Genomic DNA, 22,917 nt, shown 5'->3' with positions numbered 1-22,917 from the left:
GCACAGCACCCCAAAGTGGGAGGCATAGGAAGCTGTGCCTTAGCTCTACCTCTTTCCGCACCAGTGCACAGAGTGGGACCATTGCACAGGAGGAATAGCCTGCACCCCATGAAGCATGCGGTAGTAGGCACATTTTCCCCTGAAGCATTTGTTATGGGCTGAGTAGTAGGAGGATGAGGGGGAGTTCTAACAACCACCTACTATAAAGCAAGATATACTCTTTTGTATTTTTGTGGAGCCTTTGCTGCTACCCAGCAGCCACCCACATTGGCATAGCCCCAAGGTTGAGAAACTGCTGACCTAGGTCTGAGATAGTCTCCATTTCCCCTTCAACAAGCTGAAAGAGGAACTGTTCAAAATCTGCAGTGAAGATTCTGGAATATACTTGACTCAGTTATTTGTTTATAGGGCAATGACTCGTCTAAGCAATACGAACCTGAATATTAGCACTATCACTAATTTCCTATTGCAGATCTTGTTTTGTTTTAATATGCAAAGCCAGATATCAAAAAGTGTAAGTGTGTGTACATATCAATGTGGCCTGGCCCAAAGCACAAAACATTTGTGGTGTTAGAAAATGTTGGTCTGAACCATTTACAGAATTACTTTGTCAATTTCATTTTGAAAAAATTGAATAAAATAGGATTATCCTGAAACATGATATGAACAAATACTGGCCACAGGCATGGGAGGTGTATAGTTTTAAGTAATATATGTCTTTTATTTCTTAGAACATTCTATGTAGTTTGTAACTATTAACTCTAGCTTTAGTGTTATAAAATCTGCTTTGTGGCTATGAATGAGAGTATCTTGACCTGCCCCAAGGATCAGATTTTTTAAGTGACCTAAGAGCCCCAATACCTCTATGAGTTGTAGGAGCCTTCTGATCCCCAAACTATTTTCCTTTTTAAAATTAAATCTTCACTCCTGATGGCTCCTTTCTCTTTTACTTACCTGTGGCTATGTCTTATTATCTGTTCTATAAAACACCAAGCATACTTTTTTGGTGTTGTAATAATAATGGAAGACAATGGCAAGCCTCTGACTTCATAGGTAAGCAGAATCAGACCCAAGATTTCCAAGATTACTACCTGGTGATCAGGGTGGGAGGAGTATCTTTCTTCACCTTTTTGAAGAAGTTAAGGTGTTATGAATAACGATGCATACTCTGGGCACAGGAAAAGAGAGTTTTCATTTCAGAACTGGGTATAGCAACGGAGCCGAGCGGGCCCAATGACCTTCCATGAATCAACAGTGACAGATATAAGTTCCAGATGGATTTCAAGTTGATGCTTGCTATGCTCCATTTTATTCTGCAAAGAGTTAATTGACCCTGAATTTAGTCTTTGACCTTTCCATGCCAAGTCTATTCTATTGGCTATCCCAGGACAATTTCTGTGGGGTTGGTCTCTGACCCAGTGCCAGACCAGACCAGTAAGTGTCATTCATTCTCCAGACAAGACAGTCTGAACAATTCATATTAGCTGCAGTGAAAGAAGCAGAGAAAAAGACACAGGACCAAGTCCTGCAATTCTGAATGCCTGCAGCTCCTGATGGTCTGAATGGGAATTGCAGGTACTCAGATTTGGTTCACAAGGAAAGAAAAGTGTATGTATATGCACTGCATAACTGCTGTGGAAAACACATACTTGTTACTCTACCTACTTACTAAGATGTTTTAAGAATGCAAGAGCCCATTCCCTTCACATGAGTAACTTCATTCACAAGAGATTACTTGTGTTTAAAGTGCAGCATCAGGCCCTCAAAAGTTACTATGGTTCAGCTTTACTCCTTGCGCATCTGAATAGTGGAGAGAGATGCACAGTGCCCTGCCCTGTACGGAATGGGTTTCTCACCCTTCTCTAGAGGATGTCTTTTTATTAACTCAGTTTAACTGTGCAGACTCACATGATACAATATCTCTGTTGTTAATGTGATATTCTTATTTCCTTGCAATGCCACTCCCTTGTTCTCCTCCATGTTCAGACAACTCAAAATTCCTTTCCAAATTTCTGTTCTGCTGCCACTCTCAAATGTAGTCCTACTGGATATGCACTGATTTTCTTATTTTCACCACTCCATTAATCAGCCTCTGAGAAGGTGGTAAGGGAAGTGTTTGAGTTAAACGTATTTCTCTGTAGTAGGTATTTGAGAATAACGGGGAATGCTCCAGACAGCAACCAAAAGGGCTGGCTGGGACTGAGAGTGTAAGCCTCCATGACACAACTATGCATATTTTATCAGCGTTTCTCCCCCTCCCTGGTAGCAGTATAGTGTTTACATTAACATTCAAATAATCTAGTGCTGTTTACAGTTGGGTGACAGTTTTTTCCCATTTCAGCCATGAATGTGTATGGATGTTTTCAGTTTTAGCAAGACAGATTCACAATTCTAATTTAACAAAATGCAATATTAAAAAATATGGGCCAGGCACTGCACAGTGAATCCAGTGAAAGTCTAGATTAACTCAATGATGTCAATAGTTTTACACCAATATAAATGAGAGCAGAATTTGGTGCCCTGAGTCAAGGTGAGTTTCACTTTAGTAAGGACTACAGGATTTGGCCCAGTGTGTTTTCTTTTATAAGATGATTTTTTCTTCTTTCGGGTGACAGTTGTGTCAGTTCTGTTCTTCTCATGCTCAATATGCTTAACTCACAGATGCAAACCTTTCTCTCCTTATCACAGATGTGCTCTGTCCTGACATTCACATCAAAGTCTGACATTCAGAATATTTGATGGAAACATTGTTTAACAAACAACAAAATCTATGAAATATAAATATAGTGCCATATGCTGTTTTAATTAGAGCAAGCCTAGAATGTGTGCATGTTAACTGTCCACATCCAGGCTGAGTCTGTGTTTTAATGTACAGATGCAGACCTATCAAGACTTTCACCTGAAGGAGAGTCCCTCCTTTGGGACAGTTCTCCTACTTCAGTGTCGTCCTCTTCTATTCTCTTCCAGTTCACCATTACCTGCTCAGTCCATTTCTCTCCCTCTCTCACTTCTGAATTGCATGACCAGATTTGGGAACCAAGTGCTGATCAGGATCACCCCATTTAACCTCTGAGCACTCCCTGCATCTGATTCTGGTGGTGAAATATGCCAATGACTGGTTTGACTGAAGGAGAGGAGCAGGCTGGCAGTTTGAAGGTATGCAAAACTCACACCACATCAGCAGGATTGGAGGGATGTGAGGAACTGGGAAACAAGACAGGTTCAAAAGGACCAAGTAAGAAAAGGGGAAAGACAGGAAAACTGGAGAAACAAAATGCCAAACTCTCCCATCCCATACAAACTCCCTCAGCTGGTGCACAAATCTCCCTCAGACATCAGGCTAGGACTTGGCAGTTATGCAGTTGTGTGGACTCTGGTATAAAATGATCATAATTAAAAACAGAAGACTTCACTTAAGCTTGGCAGAACTCATAAAATAGTAGTGAGGTAACAGTAGGCAGGAATATATTTATCTATATTTTGGATGGCCTATACAGGGCTCTTTATAGACTATATAGAATACCTTGCATTGACCAGTAATACCACTAGTGAATTTAGGCTCTATTATCCTCCCCCTTGTTTCTAATTACTTTTTGTGTGTGCACTATGTTTAAATCGCCTGATTACTTGGATGGCACCATGGCTGCACTGCTGGCAGCAGCATGACTTACTGCTACCTAGTGCTATTGTCCATATCCATTTACATCTTGGTTTATGTTGCTGTGGGATAACAGGAGAAACAAGACCTCCTCCAATCTGGTAAAATAAGTCTCTGTACTCACTGTATACACTTGTGTAAAAACAACGGATACCCATAGCCTTTTAAGCCTGCACGCCCAGTGGGCACTTTCACCCACAAAACTAAAAAAAAAGCTCTCTTGCCTATTACCACTGAGCTGGGCAACAGACATCACACTAGCACTTCCCTGCCTGAGAGGTGCCATGCAATGCTAGCCATGCCTCATTGATCTCTCTACTCCTGGGGGAATTCTGTGCCAAAAAAATAAAAATTCTGCACACAATACTTTAAAGTTCTGCAAAATTCTGCACGTTTTATTTGTCAAAACAACAGAATATAATCAAGCCAGTTTCAATTATTTTGGTAATTTATTTTAAAATATCCATCAGAAAGTATGTCTGCAACAATACAGACAAAGAAAAGGATTCAGGAAATGTTTTTTGACAAATAGATTCCTTTCTAGGCATATTAATAGAGAACTCTGAGTAATAATTCATTCTCCACGGCAGAACCGTATTTCCTGCATCCCTCAGAAGCAGTGCAAAGGGGGAGACAGGTGTAACAGAGGAGCTAAGGGAGAGGAAAGCAGTTGCTGGGATGGAGCCTGGGATTGAACAGGGAGGGTTGCTGGGTATAAGTGGGAGAAATATAGAACAGTTTTTGGGGGTGGGTAGGGGTGGGATTGTTAAGGTGTTGGGGAACCTCCCCCATGCAGACTCTGGCTGACCCCTAGCTTCTCCCATTCAGGCAGGCACATCTGCCCTTGTCTCTGCACCCCTGTTCCCCATCCCCATGTGTCCCTGTACCCTCACTCAGCCACCCCCCGCATCCCCATGTGTCCCTGCACCCCCACTCAGCCACACCCCTCTATGACAGGATGCAGGTGAAGCCCAGTTGATGGGTTGATTGACACCCCGCCTGGGTGTTGGTTACTTTCCTTGCTATTTCCTCTGGGGAGCTAATATATGGCTGATTCACCAACTTACAGCATTTTTTTAGTGATCGCTGTACAACACAATTTTCATAACTTCATATGCATTAATGATATACATATATGGATAGAGAAATGACTTTAAGCAGATCATAACCTTTCCCCTGATACCTTACAAGGCATACTTTATATGTAAGATCACGATTATATAAAAATGAGGAATATGGGGGTTCCAGAACGCTTGCCCAAGGTATAGAATGTCACACCCTTCCCCGTTCCTGTGTGTCCCTGCACCCTCTTCCCTCCATCCCCATGTGGCCCTGCATCCCCACTCAGCTACCTGCTCCTCGCATCCTCATGTGGCCCTGCACTCCCACTTAGCCACTCCCCCATCCCAATGTGACCCTGCACCTCCACTCCCATTCAGCCCCTGGCTCAATGCTGTCACTCTACTAGCTCCTGTGCCCCACTCCAGTCTGTCCCCACAACTAATCCTTCTGAACCCTGGTTTATGTGACCCCCCAGCAGCCCCATGTGCCCTGCTCTGTCTATCCCCCCATATCCTGTGTCTCCTCACTTAGGCTCTCCTCCTCCCTATCTTCTGCTGGCTGCCCTCTGTTCTGGCACCACAGCAGCCCCTTGTGGGCAAAAGGTGTAACTGCAGTGCCTCTCCAGCAGAATATATTTTCTGAGGAGAAATAAAAATCTACAGGGAGACATGAATTCTGCACATGCTTTCCCCCAGGAGTTTCTCTCTTACTGTCCTCCAACAGTCTGTAGCCCAGGCAGTCCATTTATTTTTATTTTCAAAACACCCATCCCAGCTCCAATTTGAAGGCAGGCAGGAACTCTCTTAGTACCAAATAAAACTGTTTGACCTACAACTGACTTTTTATTCTGGGCTTTTTTTGTACACATCCTCTCCACCACACAATACCATCTTCACCTCAGTTGAACTCCACCTTCACCTTTTCCTCCCTTTTGTTTATATTTTACACAGAGATTGCATGATAGTTAATCTGCTAACTTCCATGTTTATACTATATCAGAGTAGCAATTTGATTTTATTCTTCTTTAACAAACTTGAGCTGTTTGGACTTGACAGAGAGGAAGTAATTCATAAGTGTCCTCACCTTAAATCTCTCCTCCTTTACAACACTTGTGTGAGAAATATACACCACATATGTCTATGTGATAAATTGGAAAGGTTTGTGATAGATTTATCATTCACCTTTAACCACCTTACTTGCCCTCTGCTCACTAATCCAGATCTCTGGCACTTGTTCTAACATCCCAATCAACTAAATGGCTGCCATTTAAAAAATGAATATATCTGCCAGAAAAAATATTTCCTTCTTCCCCAAATATCGAACTCCCCACAAAATTAACACCCCACTTTGAGGACCAGGATGGAAAAGATTCAGCCCTGCATCAATGGACAGCTTTTTCTGAAAATAAAAATGTCATAGCTTTAAACTCTTGAGGTCTTATATCTTTGCAGGGATAGAACAGGAGTTATATGCTATTATGAAGGGGATATTTCCAGCTCTGTAAGGGGTCCAGCATGCTCTCCTAGTCATGCAAAGGCGTGAAAGATTGGATTTTAAAGCAGTGACAGTCTTAGATACAGAAATCCTTTTACATTGTTTTTAGAGGTTTCAATTCAATGGTTCCCGTTGAACCTTAGACAGTTAGACTCATGGTAATTAAGGCACCTGCCTTCACAAGTAAGTGGATATAAGAAACAATCCCAACAGATATATTTAAAACTCTCCCAAATTTAAACTTTTCCATAGTGTGACATATACAGAATACATGACTGAGGCTTGTTAATAACTCACTCATAGCTTTGCCATTTGTGAGTAAAACAGCCTAATAAAGTTCATGCTGATGAAAATTTTATCCCTTCACATATTCCATTGGCAATCTGGTAGTGAGCTGTGACCCCTATATTTAGGTTCCATTCTGATCTTGAGACCTTGTTTTGGAAAAGCTCTAACACCTGTATTATTTGTGGTAGGCTTTTGAACTATGGCAGGAGGAAAGCCCCTTGGTAAGGAGTGCCCTTTCTTTGTCCAATGAAGTTCCATCTAGGTTTTGGTTTGATATACATTTTGAAACTTGCCATTTCTTTTCTCTCACTTGTATTTCTAATGATTATTTTGGCAGCAGGCCAAAAATAATTGAACACGAATGTCCTAAATAGTCAGGTGGCAAGCATTGCACTGGGAATGCCTGGGAATGCTGCAGAGGATGAGTTGGTTTGGGTCCCTGTCTCTCCCCAATCCCTAACCAAGCATGTGGTCCCAGAGGCCTAGCTCTTTTACCTCATGTATGCTAGGAGCTCTCTCACTGCCTGGCATTAGAGGGAGAGGGTGGGGGAGAGAAAGCAAGGCTTGGCTGTCTCTAATAACCCCCTCCAGAGTGAGGTGTTCCTCCACTCATGGATAACAGCCATCTCCTGCTGCCTGTTGATACGGTTAGTCCTGTAGCTCCAGTGATAGAAGTTTGTGCTGAAGGTACAGGGTGTTCAAACCCTGCTGATGATGCATGGTTGCGAGGGGGGGTGTCAAAATTTGTTTTTACCTTTTTAATAAAAAACAACCCCTAGGAAATTATGCTCAAAAAGCTGTAGTACAAGAATGTCATTTAATTTGCAAAGTCTAACACTCAAAAATTAGAAAGTGCCAGACTTATGCTTGCTCCTGCTACCTTAATTCTGCCCCCTTGTATGCGTACATTATAGTATAGATTCTCCTCTTTTTCCCCCTACCCGCACAAAACCCTAATCTCATGAGGTGCACAGCATGGACACATGGTGGGGCAGAATTAAAGTTGCAGCAGCAACCTTAATTATGACACTTCCCAACTTCCAAGTGTTTGTCTTTGCAACCTAATCAACATTCTTTTAATATAGCTTTTTGTGTGTAATCTGTAACATATATACAGTAATTTTTCTCTGTGCTATACAAATTCCCTTTGCTATCTCAGACTAGCTGTGTATCAGTAAAAATTCTTGAATTTATATAACAATATCCTTATTGTAATAACCTTCCTTCAATTACTATTCTTTGTAGCCAGTCAAATATTAGCATGACCTAGGCCTCTTATCATGTAGTTTCATTATCATTAGAGGCAGTTCTTTTTTTAGCTAACTGCAACGTAAAGGCCTCTTTGACACGGTTCCAGAGCTGTCAAGTAGTTTAACTTGTCCTAAATCAAATTAATACAACCTTCTAAAATACTCCAAGTGAATGATACTAATGAGCTTTCTTCATTTTGAGCATCATGGATTCTTGGTGTTTGAAACAAATGAGTTGGCAACCCTTCTGTCTCTTATTTATTTTTGTCTTGTGCTAGGTTGGTACAGAATGATCATTAATTTGAATCTTCCTAGCCAGATAAACAATGAATGCCTTTTTCAAATACAGTCTCTTTATTTATGCTAGTTTATATAAAATCAATTCATATTCATTATCGTGAATTCGTTCATTATCAAACATATTTCAATTGTTAACAAATAAGACTAAATTGTGTTTTATGGTGTGCAGATCTGCATAGCAAAAGAGAGTCCCTCTCTTCGTTAGTGTTTATGTGGGGTAGCCAGATAGAAGACTGTCCTAGTCAAGGATCAGAACATGCATGGAAATTGAACTACCTTCTTAAGCAAAGATGTGATCCTCTAAGGATTGGGATACATTAAATAGGAGGGAGAAAGCGGAACTGGGTTCCCTCCACTTCTATATCCCCCACCCTCCTGTTCTGCAAATTAAAAAAACACTTGTCTCAAAAACTGGTCATTTTATAGCCACTGAATTCACTCAAAACAGTGTATCCATGACACCAAACAGTAATGTTTAAAAGCAAATGCAATTCACTTATACGCTACAGTACATGGAAAATAATGATAAATCAGCCTTGGCACCTTGAATCCAAACTGGTTAGAAGGACATGCACTGATAAAAGGTTGAAGAGACACTGTCAAGTTAAATATACTGGGCCTGATTTTTCTGACACCTGAAAAAATCAAGAGCAATTTGATTGAAGTTAATGGAATTACACTGATGTTAGCAAAAGGAGAACCAGACCCCATTATACATAATAACACCTTCAGGAAATTCTGCTCTCACTTCAATCAGTGTAAATCTGGAGTAACTCCATTAGCTTTAGTGAAGAGACTCTGGATTTACACTGGTGTCAATGAGAGCAGAAAATGGCCCCTTGTCTTTTCTGTGCAGCATTTTAATATTTCTCAGAAATTTAGAGCAAAGTCAGCCATGCTTTAATGGTGCATAAAGACACCTTCCAGTCAAACAAATGGGTTGCCATAGTAATACTAAGAATTAAAGAACCTTATTTTTCTTGATTTACATAGTTGAGTGCATGGCTGCACTCACAGTTGCAGGTCTTATCTTTTATATGGTGACATTTTATTTAAAGCAACACAAAATGCATTGTACTGTAGTATATGTAGTTGTAATACAGGTACTGTGTAAATCCAGATGTAGGACAAGATTTTCAAAAGAGACCAGTGACTTTGGGTGCCAAACTTGAGACACCTTCAGGGTGAAATCCATGAATGAACCTACGTGTTGCAATGCTTACCATCGGGGCGCTTAACTTCTAGGCACCTAGAAAATCACAGATATCATTGTGATCCACAAAGCTGGGTAACACACTAAGGATCCCTATAAAATGAATGGGAGAGATAGGTGCCTTAGAATGTGATCCACAAGAGCTAGAAAGCTAGGTAGCTCCTTGCCTCAGCTAACCTGTGGGAGGTGCCCTCGTGCTAAGCCCTGCCCCTTTCTCTGAAATAGCAGCCTAAGTCCAGGCTGCAGGGAGGAACCTATATTTGCAAACGATCCTCAAACAGAAACCCTACTCCTGGCCCTAGGGGCCTATGTAGTTTCTTCTGCAAATGTGTTAGATAACGGCCTCGCTCCACACAAAATGGCCAGAAGAAGAGGAGATGGTGGTGCCTCTGCCCTATCTTCCCCTGCCAATAACTTTTAGCCCAGTGGTTAGAGCACTCAGTTGGGTGTGGGACACCCTGGTACAATTCCCCCCTCTCCCAGAATGGGAAAAAGGATTTGAATAAGGGTCTCCCATCTCTGAGTGTTCTAACCACTGAACTATGGGATAGTCTGATGTGGGGTTCTCTCCTGTTGAAGATCGTCCACTGAGGATAAATAATGAAAGAGTCATAGAGCCAGATAAAGAAGGAATGACTATATAGTCCAGTAGTTAGGGCACCCATGTGGGGGTGGGTGGCCAGGAGACCCTGGGTCAAGTTCCTCTACTCCAACTACTCGTGGCTTCACACAGTGCCACAGCTGTGAAATGAAGTTGGGTCTTCCACTGCTCAGTTGAGTGCTCTAACCACTGGGCTAAAAGTTATAATGTGGAAAGTGGTGGCACCATCACCTCCTCCTGGCTTTTGAATGGGGCCTGATGTGTTACGTGTATCCAGCGGATGCACACTGTGTCTGCACTCTTGGGTGAATTAGGTGGTGGAACAACTATCTTCCCCTGCTTCATGAATTGCACTGGGGCTTAGGTGGGAGATAGGCATCTGGATGCCTAGAGGGAGGCAGCAGTACACATGCCCAGAGGCAAAAACTTTGGCATCTAGGGAATTTTTACTTTGAAAAACTTAGGCATTGAGTGAGTTAGGCACCTACAGGATTTGGTGGGAGATTTGTGAATCACAGTGTGGGACTTAGGCATGTAAGTCTGGGGTTTAGGCACCTAAGCACTTTCGTGAATCCCACCCAAAGTGCTTCCCACCAGCACTCTGAAAATCAGATCTCCATTTGCATGCTGTTTATTTAAAGGGTGCAACACATACACAAACCTCTCCCTCTCTCCATCTGGAAATTCCAGGCTTCTTGTGTGTGTGCTCATCCCATCAGTGTGTAAGAAATGCGATCTCTTTGATTTATTACTGAACTTTTCAAGATTCACTCTGTGGAAGTATGATATACAGTTTTGTATAACTATTTGGCAGAGTAATGTAGTGTTACTCTGATATATTATTTACATCATATAAAAAAGTTTACACACATTCCTGATGGAAGAATAGAACCCAAAGTTTTATATGCAAAAATCCAATTAGAAAAAATTCTGATTTTTGATGTTTATAACAGTGGATGTGTAGCATGCAGTTCTGGTAACAGGTACAAATTTTAAAATGAAATACAATATTTAATCTCCTTAAAATTTTAATTCACTTCAACCATGTTTCATCTCCTGTTAAGGTGTTTATTCATTTCAGTTCTCAGTACCATAAAATATGAATGTCAAATCTCCCATGGATATCTCTCTCTCTTGCTTGCTAAATTGTTTTCTAGCTGCTCTGCATACTTGTTCTGTATTCACAAAGTAAATAAGACATTTACATTTCTGTTTAAAGTTTCTATTCATCACTACGCTCTGTTGGGTCCATATAAAGGAGACTTCCAGTTTTGTTAAAGCAATACTCTCTATGGAGGTTATTCTTTGTGGTTTTATTTCCAAAGAACTCTCACTTTCTCTAAATTGATACTGATATTTACAATGGCACTGTCAAGCAGTTTAGGCCAAAATTTGATTTACCTTTAGATGTCTAGAATCTGATGAGGAACATGCAGTTTTTAAATATCTATTTAAAGATGAACTATGGCCTTTTTAGGTTTTGTACTGAGGGTTTGAATCTTTGACTCAGCAGGCTGGGAAGAAGTTATTCCATGGCTCCACTGAATTGTAGTAGTGTTTGTGGCATGATCCCTAGACTTGATCTTCAGTCACTTGGTCCTTTTAGTACACAGACCCACCTGTCACACCCTATCCCTGCATGCTGCTAGAAGGAGAACTCTGGCATATCAGTATCAGCAGCATTCAGGGAACACAGAATTTCCCTGTGTGACTTTATTATTTGTATTACTCTAGTGCAGGGGTAGTCAATAGGTGGACCATAGGCCAAATCCGGACTGCCAGATGCTTTTGAACTTCAAAATCTTTTATTTACTTATTATTATCATTGGGTTTTTTTTATTATTTTCTCTGGAGTCCAGACCTTGACTATACCTTAATCACAAAATTTGGACCTTGACAAAAAATAATTGACAACCACTACTGTAATATGTAGGAAACCTAGTCATGGACCAGGATCTCATTGTGCTAGGTGGGAGGAGGTATTGTTTCATATTCTCTGTGTATATATAAAGTCTGCTGCAGTTTCCACGATATGCATCTGACGAAGTGAGCTGTAGCTCACGAAAGCTTATGCTCTAATAAATTGGTTAGTCTCTAAGGTGCCACAAGTACTCCTTTTCTTTTTGCGAATACAGACTAACACGGCTGTTACTCTGAGACCAAAAAGACAGTCCCTCCCCAAGAAGTTAATAAACTATCTACCTTGCTGTCTATCATATCTTACAAGGACCTGACGGCTTCACATGTATTCTCACGTGGCTACATAATCCTATCTGTGAGGAGCAAGACTGCAAACAGATGTCACACAGGAATGTGCAAGCTCCAGCTGAAGACTTGGAATGACACTTGGCATTTTTTCAATCAATGTTTCAAGTCTGTTTTCCTCAAAGCATTTACAACCTTTACTGATAGTTGATCTCCATTCAGGTCTGTCCTTGACTATGTCTTTGAAGTTATCAATATTTATGACACATGAGGTGAGATTCTGCTTAATGGTGTCTTTGAAGAGTTTTTCGTTGCCTGCTCCTTCTGCATTTTCCAAATTTCAGCTCACCACAGAAAACTTTTTTGGACATGTATAATCATCCATTCTGATAACATGACTTGTCCATCTCAGATGAGCTTTGATGATCATTGCTTCGATGCTGGTTGTTTTTGCGCTTTCAAGGATGTTAATATTTAAGACTTTGTCTCACTAGTGGACCTTCAGACCCGAGAGGGGAGAGTGCATGTGAAAATTTTCAAGTTGCTTAATGTGTCTGTGGTAGACTATCCTGTTTCACACCCATATAAAAGGAATGCTATTGCTGCATTGGATATCATCAGTTTTATTGACTGTTTGATTGTGTGCTGGTTGAGTATTCTATAATGAAGTCTTCCAAAGGCCTGGCTTGCCTTTCCTATTTTATTTGCTGTGTCTTGATCCAGGGAACCTCACTTGAGATAGTACTGCGAAAAGACAACAGATTGATACTGACAGATGGGGGAGTGCACATAAACAATTAAGACTATCTATATTGGTCAGGACGATAGGCAGTGGTCTCTGCACAGCGCAGTCTAGCTGTTGTCAAGTGCCTGTGCTCCCACATAGCAATACACGGAGTGTTTTGATGCTTTTCGGGGCGTAGGGCAGTGGCTTTCAACCTTTCCAGACTACTGTACCCTTTTCAGGAATCTGATTTGTCTTGCATATCCCCAAGTTACACCTTACTTAAAATCTACTTGCTTACAAAATCAGACATAAAAATACAAAAATGCCATGGCACACTATTACTGAAAAATTGCTTACTTTCCCATTTTTACTATATCATTATAAAATAAATCAATTGGAATATAAATATTGTACCTATGTTTCAGTGTATATAGAGCAGTATAAACAAGTCACTGACTGTATGCAATTTTAGTTTGTACTGACTTCGCTAGTGCTTTGTATGTAGCCTGTTGTAAAACTAGGCAAATATCTAGATGAATTGATGTACCCCTTGGAAGACCTATGTGTACCCCTGGTTGAGATCCGCTGGCCTAGGAGACCTAGTCATGGATCAGGACCCATGGTATAGATGCTGCCATGCTTATGCAAGGGTGGGAATTATTTGTTCCTAAATATTAGTAACTTTTCTAGTGAATTGACTTGGATTGCTGAAACTTTCTTTTCCTAAACAAAGAGCAAACATTTTCTGGAAAGGCACAATTTGTGTTTGGGAAAAGAATCCCAATTCTGTTAAATTCATTTCTATTTCTGTCCCTTACTATGTCAGCTTGTTAAAATAACTTTGAAAAAGAAGGAACACTATCATATAGGCAATCAATCTTGAAAGGGACTGGTTTTCCCATCAATATTTATGTGTTGGATATAGAATGTCACAGAAACAGAGAGATTTTTGAATTGAGTATATTTGATACTCGCTAGAGAACCAAAGCTTTAAGCCTGTAAACATTTAAGAAAGTGTGTAACTTTATACACTTTCCCTAGTGCCCCCCCCAAAAAAAAACAATGGGACAACTTGTGTTTAAAGTTACACACTTACCTAAATCTTTATGGAATTCAGACACAAGTGACTGGAAGTACATGTAGTATTTTTGTTTTTTCATTTTTTTATTATACACATCCTCAAGCCATCTCCTGGACGCTTAAGCAATTCAATTAATGTACTCTATGTGTGAGTTGCTATATGATTTAAAAATTATTACCTTCTGGAGTGCCAGTTTCCCAAACTACTTTAGGAGAGATTGCTGGATCTCCTACTCTGGAATTTTTCTTATCATCTGTGCAAAACCTGGAAATTATTGTGGGGACTGTTGGAGCACTAGCAATATTTACCTAGCAACACAGACATGCCAGTAGTGGCTGGACAGTTTGCGTGCTCTTAAACAGGAAACTAGTGTAGCCCTATCTGTTCAACCCAGCAAAAAAATACATTTGCTGGAATTTAAGGGGATGAATGAGTATATATTGTAACTCCAGCTTTTTATCTTTTCCACTATTTAATTGCTTGCACGTTGTGCAAAGACACTTGACGTAAAGAAATTAACTGGGCGGAAAGTCCAAGGTCTTGATCCTGCAATGAATTCTCCCGTGGCGCTTATTGCAGAATTGAGGCTTAAGTGCAGCTTTGCCCTTCCTCAAAAGAAGCCCGCTGGTTTCGGTCTGGCCTGCTAAGGACGCTGCCTGTCTGCACCGACTGAAGGGTAAGGATGGAGCATCATTCTCGCCTGCAGCCAGCGGGGCCCCTTCTCAAAGGGATCCCAGTGACAGCAGGTGCACGGCCCGCGCCCATGGAAGTGCCTCTCTATCCCCGCCCCTCCGGCTCTGAACTCCTCGGGCTCTGCCGCCCAGTGAAGCCCCGAGAGGGGGAGCGGCCGGCGGCTGCGCTCGCAGTCCGCAAGGGCTGCTCTGTGGCGGGCTGGTGGGTTCACGCCGCGCCCGCGCCCGTTCCCGCGCCCCGGCCAGTGTGCGCGGGGCCCTTGTGCCATGACGACCGCCGAGGGACTCGCCTCTCCCGCGCGCAGGGGGAGGAAGTGACCTGCCCGCAGACCCGGACGGAGGGTGGGGGAGTCTGGCGATCTCGGGGCCCAGTGCGGCACGGCAGGAGGCGCCCGGGCGGGGGGGGGAGGGAGTTGTAGCAGGGTCAGCGGCCAGCGCCCCTCCCCGCGGGCTCGCTGTGCGGCCGGACTGCAGCGGGAGCGTGGCTCGCCCCCTCCCCGGCGGAACGAACCATTGCAGCTCGCCGCGGAGGTGAGGCACCTGTCAGCCGCCGCCCGCGCTCGGCCTCCGCTCGGCGGCGGCCGCTGGCAGCGCACCCCCGCGCGCGGGGCCGACGTTCCGCACGCCCGGCCCCCGGGAAGCCGCTGGGCGGGCGGCGGGGCGCGGGAGCGTTCTCCTCCCCCCAGCTCCGTGTGCGCGGAGCGTGTCGCTGCCTGCAATGGCGCTGAGTAGCGGAGTCGGAGGCTGCTGCCCGCTGGCAGGCCGGGGGCGGCAGCCGCGCGCTACCTTCGCACAGGCGGGTCGGAGCCGGGGGCTGGAGGAGCCGCAGCTCTGAGCGCGCAGGGAGCCGCGGGAGGTGGAAGGAGCCCAGCCCGGCGTGCAGCTCCTCTCCCGGGTAAGGGGCCGTGCGCGCACCGGGGAGCAGGGGCTGAAGTTAGGGCTAGGGCGCAGCTTGTGTGCGCGCCAAGGGGAGACATGCCCGGGAGCTTTTGTTTCCCCAGACGCTGTAGCCAGAGCCAGGGGGGTTTATGGCCACGGAGCTTTGCTCCCTGCCGTGATTGCCAGGGCAGCTGCTCGTACGCAAGGTGGTTCTTGGGCCAACGCTGGTGTGGGATCCTCTCGCCTTTCAGTTCGGAGAAACCGGTTCTTCGCAGCACTTCCCCTTTCAGAGGGGTTTGCTCAGTGACGCCAGACAGGATTCTTTTACCTTAAGTTAGCCTTTCTTTTTCTTTTCCTTATAATCGTTGGAAACATCAGCTGGAGTCTGTAAAGGAGGAGGCAAAGGGAAATGATCGGTAGGTAAGAAAAAACTGCTGCACCGCCTCCCCCCCCCATAATTGTTGGTCTTTTTTAAAAATTGATCCACAGTAGCAGAGATGCTGCTGCTGCTTCACCCCCTGGTTTGAAGTGGTTTCTATCATATACGGGTTTACAGTTTGGTTCAATGGCTCTCAACACCACCACTATGCAAATTGTTCCAGCGCCCCTGCACAGCAGTTGAGCCACAGCTGTGGGCAACCCTCTGCTGCTTGTGCATGGATAGCTGGGCTTGAGTTTGGAGGTGATCTAAGAGTGTTCTGTTTTAGGAAGATGATGAGGGGATTTTACATTAATAGCTGCATAATATTGCTTAGTCTAAAGTAACCTCTTAGGCTTAAAGATTGGCGAATAAATATGTAAGGTACTTGATCCATAATCTTCCTGCTCTAAAGTGCTAGGTGTGACTGCAGTGCTATAGCATTCCTCCCTATGAGTGAGGAGCACAGCAGCCCACAGGCATTGCATTTGAGGCTTGCAGCAATAAGTTATAGCCTAGAGGAAAGACAAGGAAACAGGGGGACGCTAATGAGAGAGATTTTGCTCTCTATTAGTCATGTGTTGTTCTCCTGCAATTCTCTGGGCTAATGTTCAGGCTGGAATCAAACCCAGTTCTCATCCTTTCCCTTAAACACCACTCAGAGCCTTCCTCTCTCCCCCCTCCCCACTAAGAATCTCTGAATTCATCATGTTGGATCATGTAACTTTCAATGCAGTTTATTATATTTAAAACGCAGCCTTTTTTGGTTTGGCAACTCTGTGAGTGTGCAGATGTGAACTGGAAGATTGAGATTTAGCCTGTAGCTCCATTTTTTGCAGTTCACTAAATGCTTCCATGCTCTTTGTCATGTTAAAATAATACAGCAAGTGGAAAGGGGCAAGTCTTACTAAATTTCACTCCACTATTTTCAACACTAAATGATACCTTTGGGTGCAATTTTTCTAATTCTTTTGAGCTGTTGTTTCATTGTTGAATGATCGTTCTCTGCATAGAAACACCATTAAAAGCATACTGTTGTGTTGTTCAGAGACATACTATGTGGAATCGCAGTGTTAGCAGCTCAGGGAAGCACAGTCGTCATGTTTGCATGAAGTATTTCGTGCCCAGACATAAATAACACAAAGATTTTAGTTCTCTTTATTTTGTCCTTTACCATCTCCAGTCAAAAAGTTTGACATCAATGAAACATTGGTGACATCATTTTCCTTGTAATTTTATTCTTTGTAATTGTGTGTTTCACCTAGACAAATTTGTTTATGTTGTAATATGTTCGTAGCATACATATGAACATCATAAAACTGCTATGTTTCATTGTCTCATAGTGGCATGTTAACTTGTACTTGGAAGGAAACTTACTTTTATGTGAGCATACAAACTTTTTCAGACTGTCTAATTGTTGAATCTTTAGCAAATTGAGTCTGCTGTAGAATTTTAATACATATGTGTGTATTTTGATAATGATGCTGTGTGACGGATGAATCCTTGCATTTGTTTGATAATTTTTATTCTAAATATCAGTTGTCTCAAATAACTTTATTAAAATTGAAGTAATTGATTTAGTTTTGAAGAAATAAAAATGTGTGACTCGATTCAAAAAGTTGTACTTTCTGTTGCAGGTTAAATCTACATTTGTTCTGGAAAGCCATCAGTCTTGCCACTTTGTTTGCTGTCATGGTTGCTTGCACATATTTAGATAGTATCTGTCAGAATACCAACTGAATATGGCCCTGATGGAGACCAGTGACACCTGAGAGGCACTTTCTTCTCAACCAGAATCTCACTAGTAACAGAAGACTGAGAGTGGTATATCAGTCATTATGTACATTGGTTTTGCACTCCTTAAGTAAACATGATGAAAACAGAGTCTTCAGGAGAAAGATCAAACCTCCGAAGTGCTTCTCCTCACAGGAATGCTTACAGAACTGAGTTCCAGGCCCTAAAAAGCACCTTTGACAAACCTAAATCAGATGGAGACCAAAAAACGAAAGATGAAGGAGAGGCCTCTCAGCAGAGCAGGGGGAGGAAATATGGCTCAAATGTCAACAGGATTAAAAACTTATTTATGCAGATGGGCATGGAGCCCAGTGAGAGCACTGGAGTTACCCCTAAAACCAGAGTGAAAAGTGGTCCCCTGTCTCCTCAAAGAAGAATTAGGCCCAAAGAATTTGTGGAGAAGACAGATGGCTCAGTTGTAAAACTAGAGTCTTCAGTTTCAGAAAGGATTAGTAGATTTGATACTGTGCATGATGGTCCTTCCTATTCCAAGTTTACTGAAACTCGAAAGATGTTTGAGCGAAATGTTCATGAAATGGGTCATTCCAATCGCTATTCCCCAAAGAAAGAGAGAGTAGTTTCCAATGAACTCCAAGATGAGTGGTGTAGCTCAAAGTCTAATAGAGGCAGTACTGATTCATTGGACAGTCTTAGCTCAAGGACAGAGACTATCTCTCCAACAGTGAGTCAGCTCAGTGCAGTGTTTGAAAACACTGATTCACATAGTGTAATCGTTTTAGAAAAGTCTGAAAACAATGAAGAATACTCTGTAACTGGTCACTACCCACTTAACCTGTCCTCTACTGTTGCAAATCTATCCTCCTCCACTGTTGCAAACCTTGATGGATTCAGTCCTTTAAAAGATGGTAATGCCTGGTCTTCACCAGCCAAACAGGCTACAAGTTCAGTATCTGCTGAGACCTTTCAGCAAAACAGTACATCTTCAACAATAAGAGAAGAAGCTTCTAAAAGCCCTTTGCCAGTATCAAAAACAAATGAAGAAATAAGGAAGAATAAGGAAGCAAGTTATGATCCTGTTGATGTTTGTGCAGCAACTAAACAAGAATTGGCCAGCATCATTAACAGTGAAAAGCGTGAAGAATCCTGTACCAGGACTAAGGAAAAAATAGATTCAGAAGTTTCTTTACAACAAAAAGAACATTCACAAAATGCAGAGAGCGCCTGTGTTGGCACTGGAGCTGTAGACATACCAAGAAACTTGGTAGCAGGTGGTGATTTTGCAGCAGATGTAGCTTCAGATGCTACTGAATCCCACTATGATGATGCCAGTGGAAAGGAAGTCCAGGAAGACTTGAATAACTTTCAGAGTTCACATGTATATATGCACTCTGACTATAATGTCTACAGGGTGCGATCGAGGTATAATTCTGATTGGGGAGAGACAGGAACAGAACAGGATGATCAAGACGATAGTGATGAAAACAACTATTATGAACCTGATATGGAATATGCTGAAGTTATTGGATTGCCAGATGAAGATGAAATCCCAGCAAACAGAAAAATTAAGTTTAGCAGTGCTCCAATAAAGGTAAATTCCTTCCCCTGAACTTTGATTCTTATTTGAGCTTAAATTTGTTCAGGGTAGATTTTGGCAGCTGCATCTGGTTCTGAAAAGATTACAGAGCTTCTTGAGACTTTTTTTATTGCAGCTGGCAAGTGAGCATAATTTCAAATGATTTAAAGGGAGAAGAGTTCTGATGACCCTGTCTCATTTCCTAGTCTACTTTATGGTTGATTAAATCAGCAGAAATTGAGAATGAGCTTCAGGTTTGTGAGGTTTTGTAATTTAAACATAAATATATAAATAGCATAGTGAAATATAAAAGGTGTCTATATGGTGACCATCATATTTACATTATTTTTGAAATTTAAAAATAACTTCTGCATTCCAAACAGCTGCTCTTACTTTAAAGAACATCTATGAAGAATTAAAGTTACTGGAGTGAAATACTGTATGGTATGAAATATAATGTGCTGTTGAACAGCGACTGTGATCCACTATTATTGGATCATTAATCTTACTTATCTGCATCAGTAACCTTTAGTTGCTAGCTTCTTCACCAGTCAGTCTTTCTTCATGCATAAGTAAAGTAGGTATTAGTATAAGTGCTTCAGCTTCTTAGGTACATTGACATATACTTCTTAGGTACATTGACATAGAGGTAATTTAAAGGTCAATCCACTGAAATATACTTGATGTAAAAACATTGTTAACAATAACATCTAAGAATGTGGACTGCTTCAAGTGTTTTAAGTTGGGGAAAGAGTAGGGGGCACAATGACTTGTTACAGCAGCATTTTACCACTCAGAATCAGGGCTGAATTACTCATAGGTTGCAAGTGAAGCGCATTTGATAATCTCAGTGTAGTTACCAATGGACACTTATCCACACTGAAAAAACACTAAGCTATTTGGCACACGTGACAGTCTTTAAAGAGTCAAATACTGGGCTGGTGCAGACTAGGAGAAAAATAAGATTCTTTTTTGAAAAGTGACACTGTAAAAATGATTTCATCTTGTTTGACTCATCTGCTTCCTCTGTGTATTTTGAGACGACAACTACTTAATTTAGTGTCAAAAAAGAAACATTTTGGAACTTGTCCCATCCCTGTGGATCCAGCTGCTCGTGAGTGAGCTGGATTCTCTTCTAGCTCACACATAATCAACACAGTTGTTAATTCCCGTTACAGGACCAAATTCTGTCCACTGTTACACCTATTCAATCCCATTGAAGATGTGTCTGATTCTCCACTACCTTCCCCCTTGTATAGTCATTTATAGCTATGCGGAGTGGATGCTAAACACTACCAAATTAGAAAGGAAGCATTTTAAGACCACTTTTAACTGGTGTAAATGACTACATAAAAAGGAAGACCGTGTTCAGTTGGACTGAAGGGGTTAAACAGATATAACTGAGGGCAGAATTTGGCGCGGCAATTAGAACTTTGAATCCCATTGAAAGCAATAAGATTAAACAGCTAAATATCAGACATGCCAAACCTGTGAAAAAGGCACAGAAATTGGTCTTGTCTTTGGCTTAATTTGCTTGTAAATTGCTTCTTGGCTAGTTTTTGGCTTGTTGCTTGTTTGGCTTGTAGCTTGTTGCTGCTTTTTTTTTTTCTTTCTTTTTTATTGGCTCTCGGCAAACAGGGGCAAGGGGGGAGAGAGTCAGGGATGCACAGCAAGCCCACCACAGTTCCAGACTGCACCCTGGGGGGGATCTAGTCATATAGAGTGTTGGGGTTCTTAGGGATTGTTTTGGCCTTGTTTTGAAATGGGATTAGCTTGATTTTTGGCTTATTGTGAAAGTCAGGGTGCTTATTTACTGCATGGAAGTTGGCAACTGTGATACATATTTGGGCAGAATTTGTATGAATTTGTATTATTGGTGGTGATGCAGGAGTCAGGAATAACGCATCTTGATTTTCACACCCTTGGATAGATTTGCAAGCCTGTCAGGTAGAAAAATAGTCTCTTTTTTATTTGTGGACGTAGCAAATTTGATCTAGAAATCGCTATGTGGCAGTAAACATGGAATTCAGTGAAGTGTTAGTAATTGTTTTAAAAATTTCCCCAAACTGAAATGTATAACAGTAAGTATTTATAAGGCCAATAGAAATGTTTCCAGAAATTTGTTTTAAAAATTCCAGTGCAATCTGTTGTTTTAAACAAATAAACATTTCTCTACAATGGTTGAAACCTAAACATTGCAGCATTAGGAATCTGAAAGTGAAACTGACTTCATTGATTTTTATTGTCTGAGTTGCAAGAGATGCACAAAGTAAACAAGAACATAAATAGAAACAAAACAACTGGATTTTAAAAATGATTTCACTTTTTATCATTGAAAGGGTTTAGTAATGTGATTTAAAAAAACTTGTTTACAATGTATGAGTTCTAAATCAGCAATGTCCTTGTCAAGCATGTTGATGTTATGGAAACTACTTGTGAGTGAAGCAAGTAGAATCTGACCTTGTATATGTAAGAGAAAACTTTACCTCATACTCCTCATTCCATGAATAAGGTCACTTTAATTAAAAACAAAATATTAAAAGACATAATACTGGGATTTGCTTTGCAAATACCTTGTTTGCACTTAATTCTTTGAGCAAAATCTCAACACATAAATCCAAGAGATTATACCCCTGTAGATCATTCACATAATTTAGCTAACCCATTCTATTCCAGCTTTGTTAGAAATGAGGTAGAGAGTGTAATCTACTATAAAGGCTTTTGGGAAGCATTCTTTACCGACATCCCCAGGCAGTTCTAATAGAATCATAGAATATCAGGGTTGGAAGGGACCTCAGGAGGTCATCTAGTCCAGCCCCCTGCTCAAAGCAGGACTAATCCCCAATTAAATCATCCCAGCCAGGGCTTTGTCAAGCCTGATCTTAAAAACTTCTAAGGAAGGAGATTCTACCACCTCCCTAGGTAATGCATTCCAGTGTTTCACCACCCTCCTAGTGAAGAAGTTTTTCCTAATATCCAACCTAAACCTCCCCCACAGCAACTTGAGACCATTACTCCTTGTCCTGTCCTCTTCTACCACTGAGAATAGTTCAGAACCATCCTCTCTGGAACCACCTCTCAGGTAGTTGAAAGCAGCTATCAAATCCCCCCTCATTCTTCTCTTCCGCAGACTAAACAATCCCAGTTCCCTCAGCCTCTCCTCATAAGTCATGTGTTCCAGACCCCTAATCATTTTTGTTGCCCTTCGCTTGACTCTCTCCAATTTATCCACATCCTTCTTGTAGTGTGGGGCCCAAAACTGGACACAGTACTCCAGATGAGGCCTCACCAATGTTGAATAGAGGGGGATGATCACGTCCCTTGATCTGCTCGCTATGCCCCTACTTATACATCCCAAAATGCCATTGGCCTTCTTGGCAACAAGGGCACGCTGCTGACTCATATCCAGCTTCTCGTCCACTGTCACCCCTAGGTCCTTTTCCGCAGAACTGCTGCCTAGCCATTCGGTCCCTAGTCTGTAGCTGTGCATTGGGTTCTTCCGTCCCAAGTGCAGGACCCTGCACTTATCCTTATTGAACCTAATCAGATTTCTTTTGGCCCAATCCTCCAATTTGTCTAGGTCCCTCTGTATCCTATCCCTGCCCTCCAGCGTATCTACCACTCCTCCCAGTTGAGTATCATCCGCAAATTTGCTGAGAGTGCAATCCACACCATCCTCCAGATCATTTATGAAGATATTGAACAAAACCAGCCCCAGGAC

The 22,917-nt window shown here is 42.0% G+C and overlaps 1 protein-coding gene across 12 annotated transcripts in view; it reads left to right on the top strand.

Annotated features, from left to right (window-relative positions):
* The first annotated feature begins 14,944 nt into the window (after positions 1–14,944).
* Positions 14,945–22,917, top strand: part of PPP1R9A (protein phosphatase 1 regulatory subunit 9A) — a 261,698-nt gene continuing 253,725 nt past the window's right edge. For 8 of the 12 annotated variants that reach the window (XM_073333905.1, XM_073333903.1, XM_073333906.1 and 5 more), the window contains exons 1-3: positions 15,230–15,466; positions 15,829–15,866; positions 17,506–19,211. In XM_073333905.1, the coding sequence (XP_073190006.1) occupies positions 17,739–19,211 (1,473 nt within the window). In that variant the 5' untranslated portion in view covers positions 15,230–15,466; positions 15,829–15,866; positions 17,506–17,738. The other 4 variants (XM_073333895.1, XM_073333896.1, XM_073333897.1 and 1 more) reach the window with 4 other exon arrangements.

The sequence above is a fragment of the Lepidochelys kempii genome, chromosome 2, assembly GCF_965140265.1.
Source record: "Lepidochelys kempii isolate rLepKem1 chromosome 2, rLepKem1.hap2, whole genome shotgun sequence".
NCBI classification, from domain to species: domain Eukaryota; kingdom Metazoa; phylum Chordata; order Testudines; family Cheloniidae; genus Lepidochelys; species Lepidochelys kempii.
The sequence above is the reverse complement of the archived record's forward strand: the minus strand, read 5'-3'. Positions and strand labels throughout refer to the sequence as shown.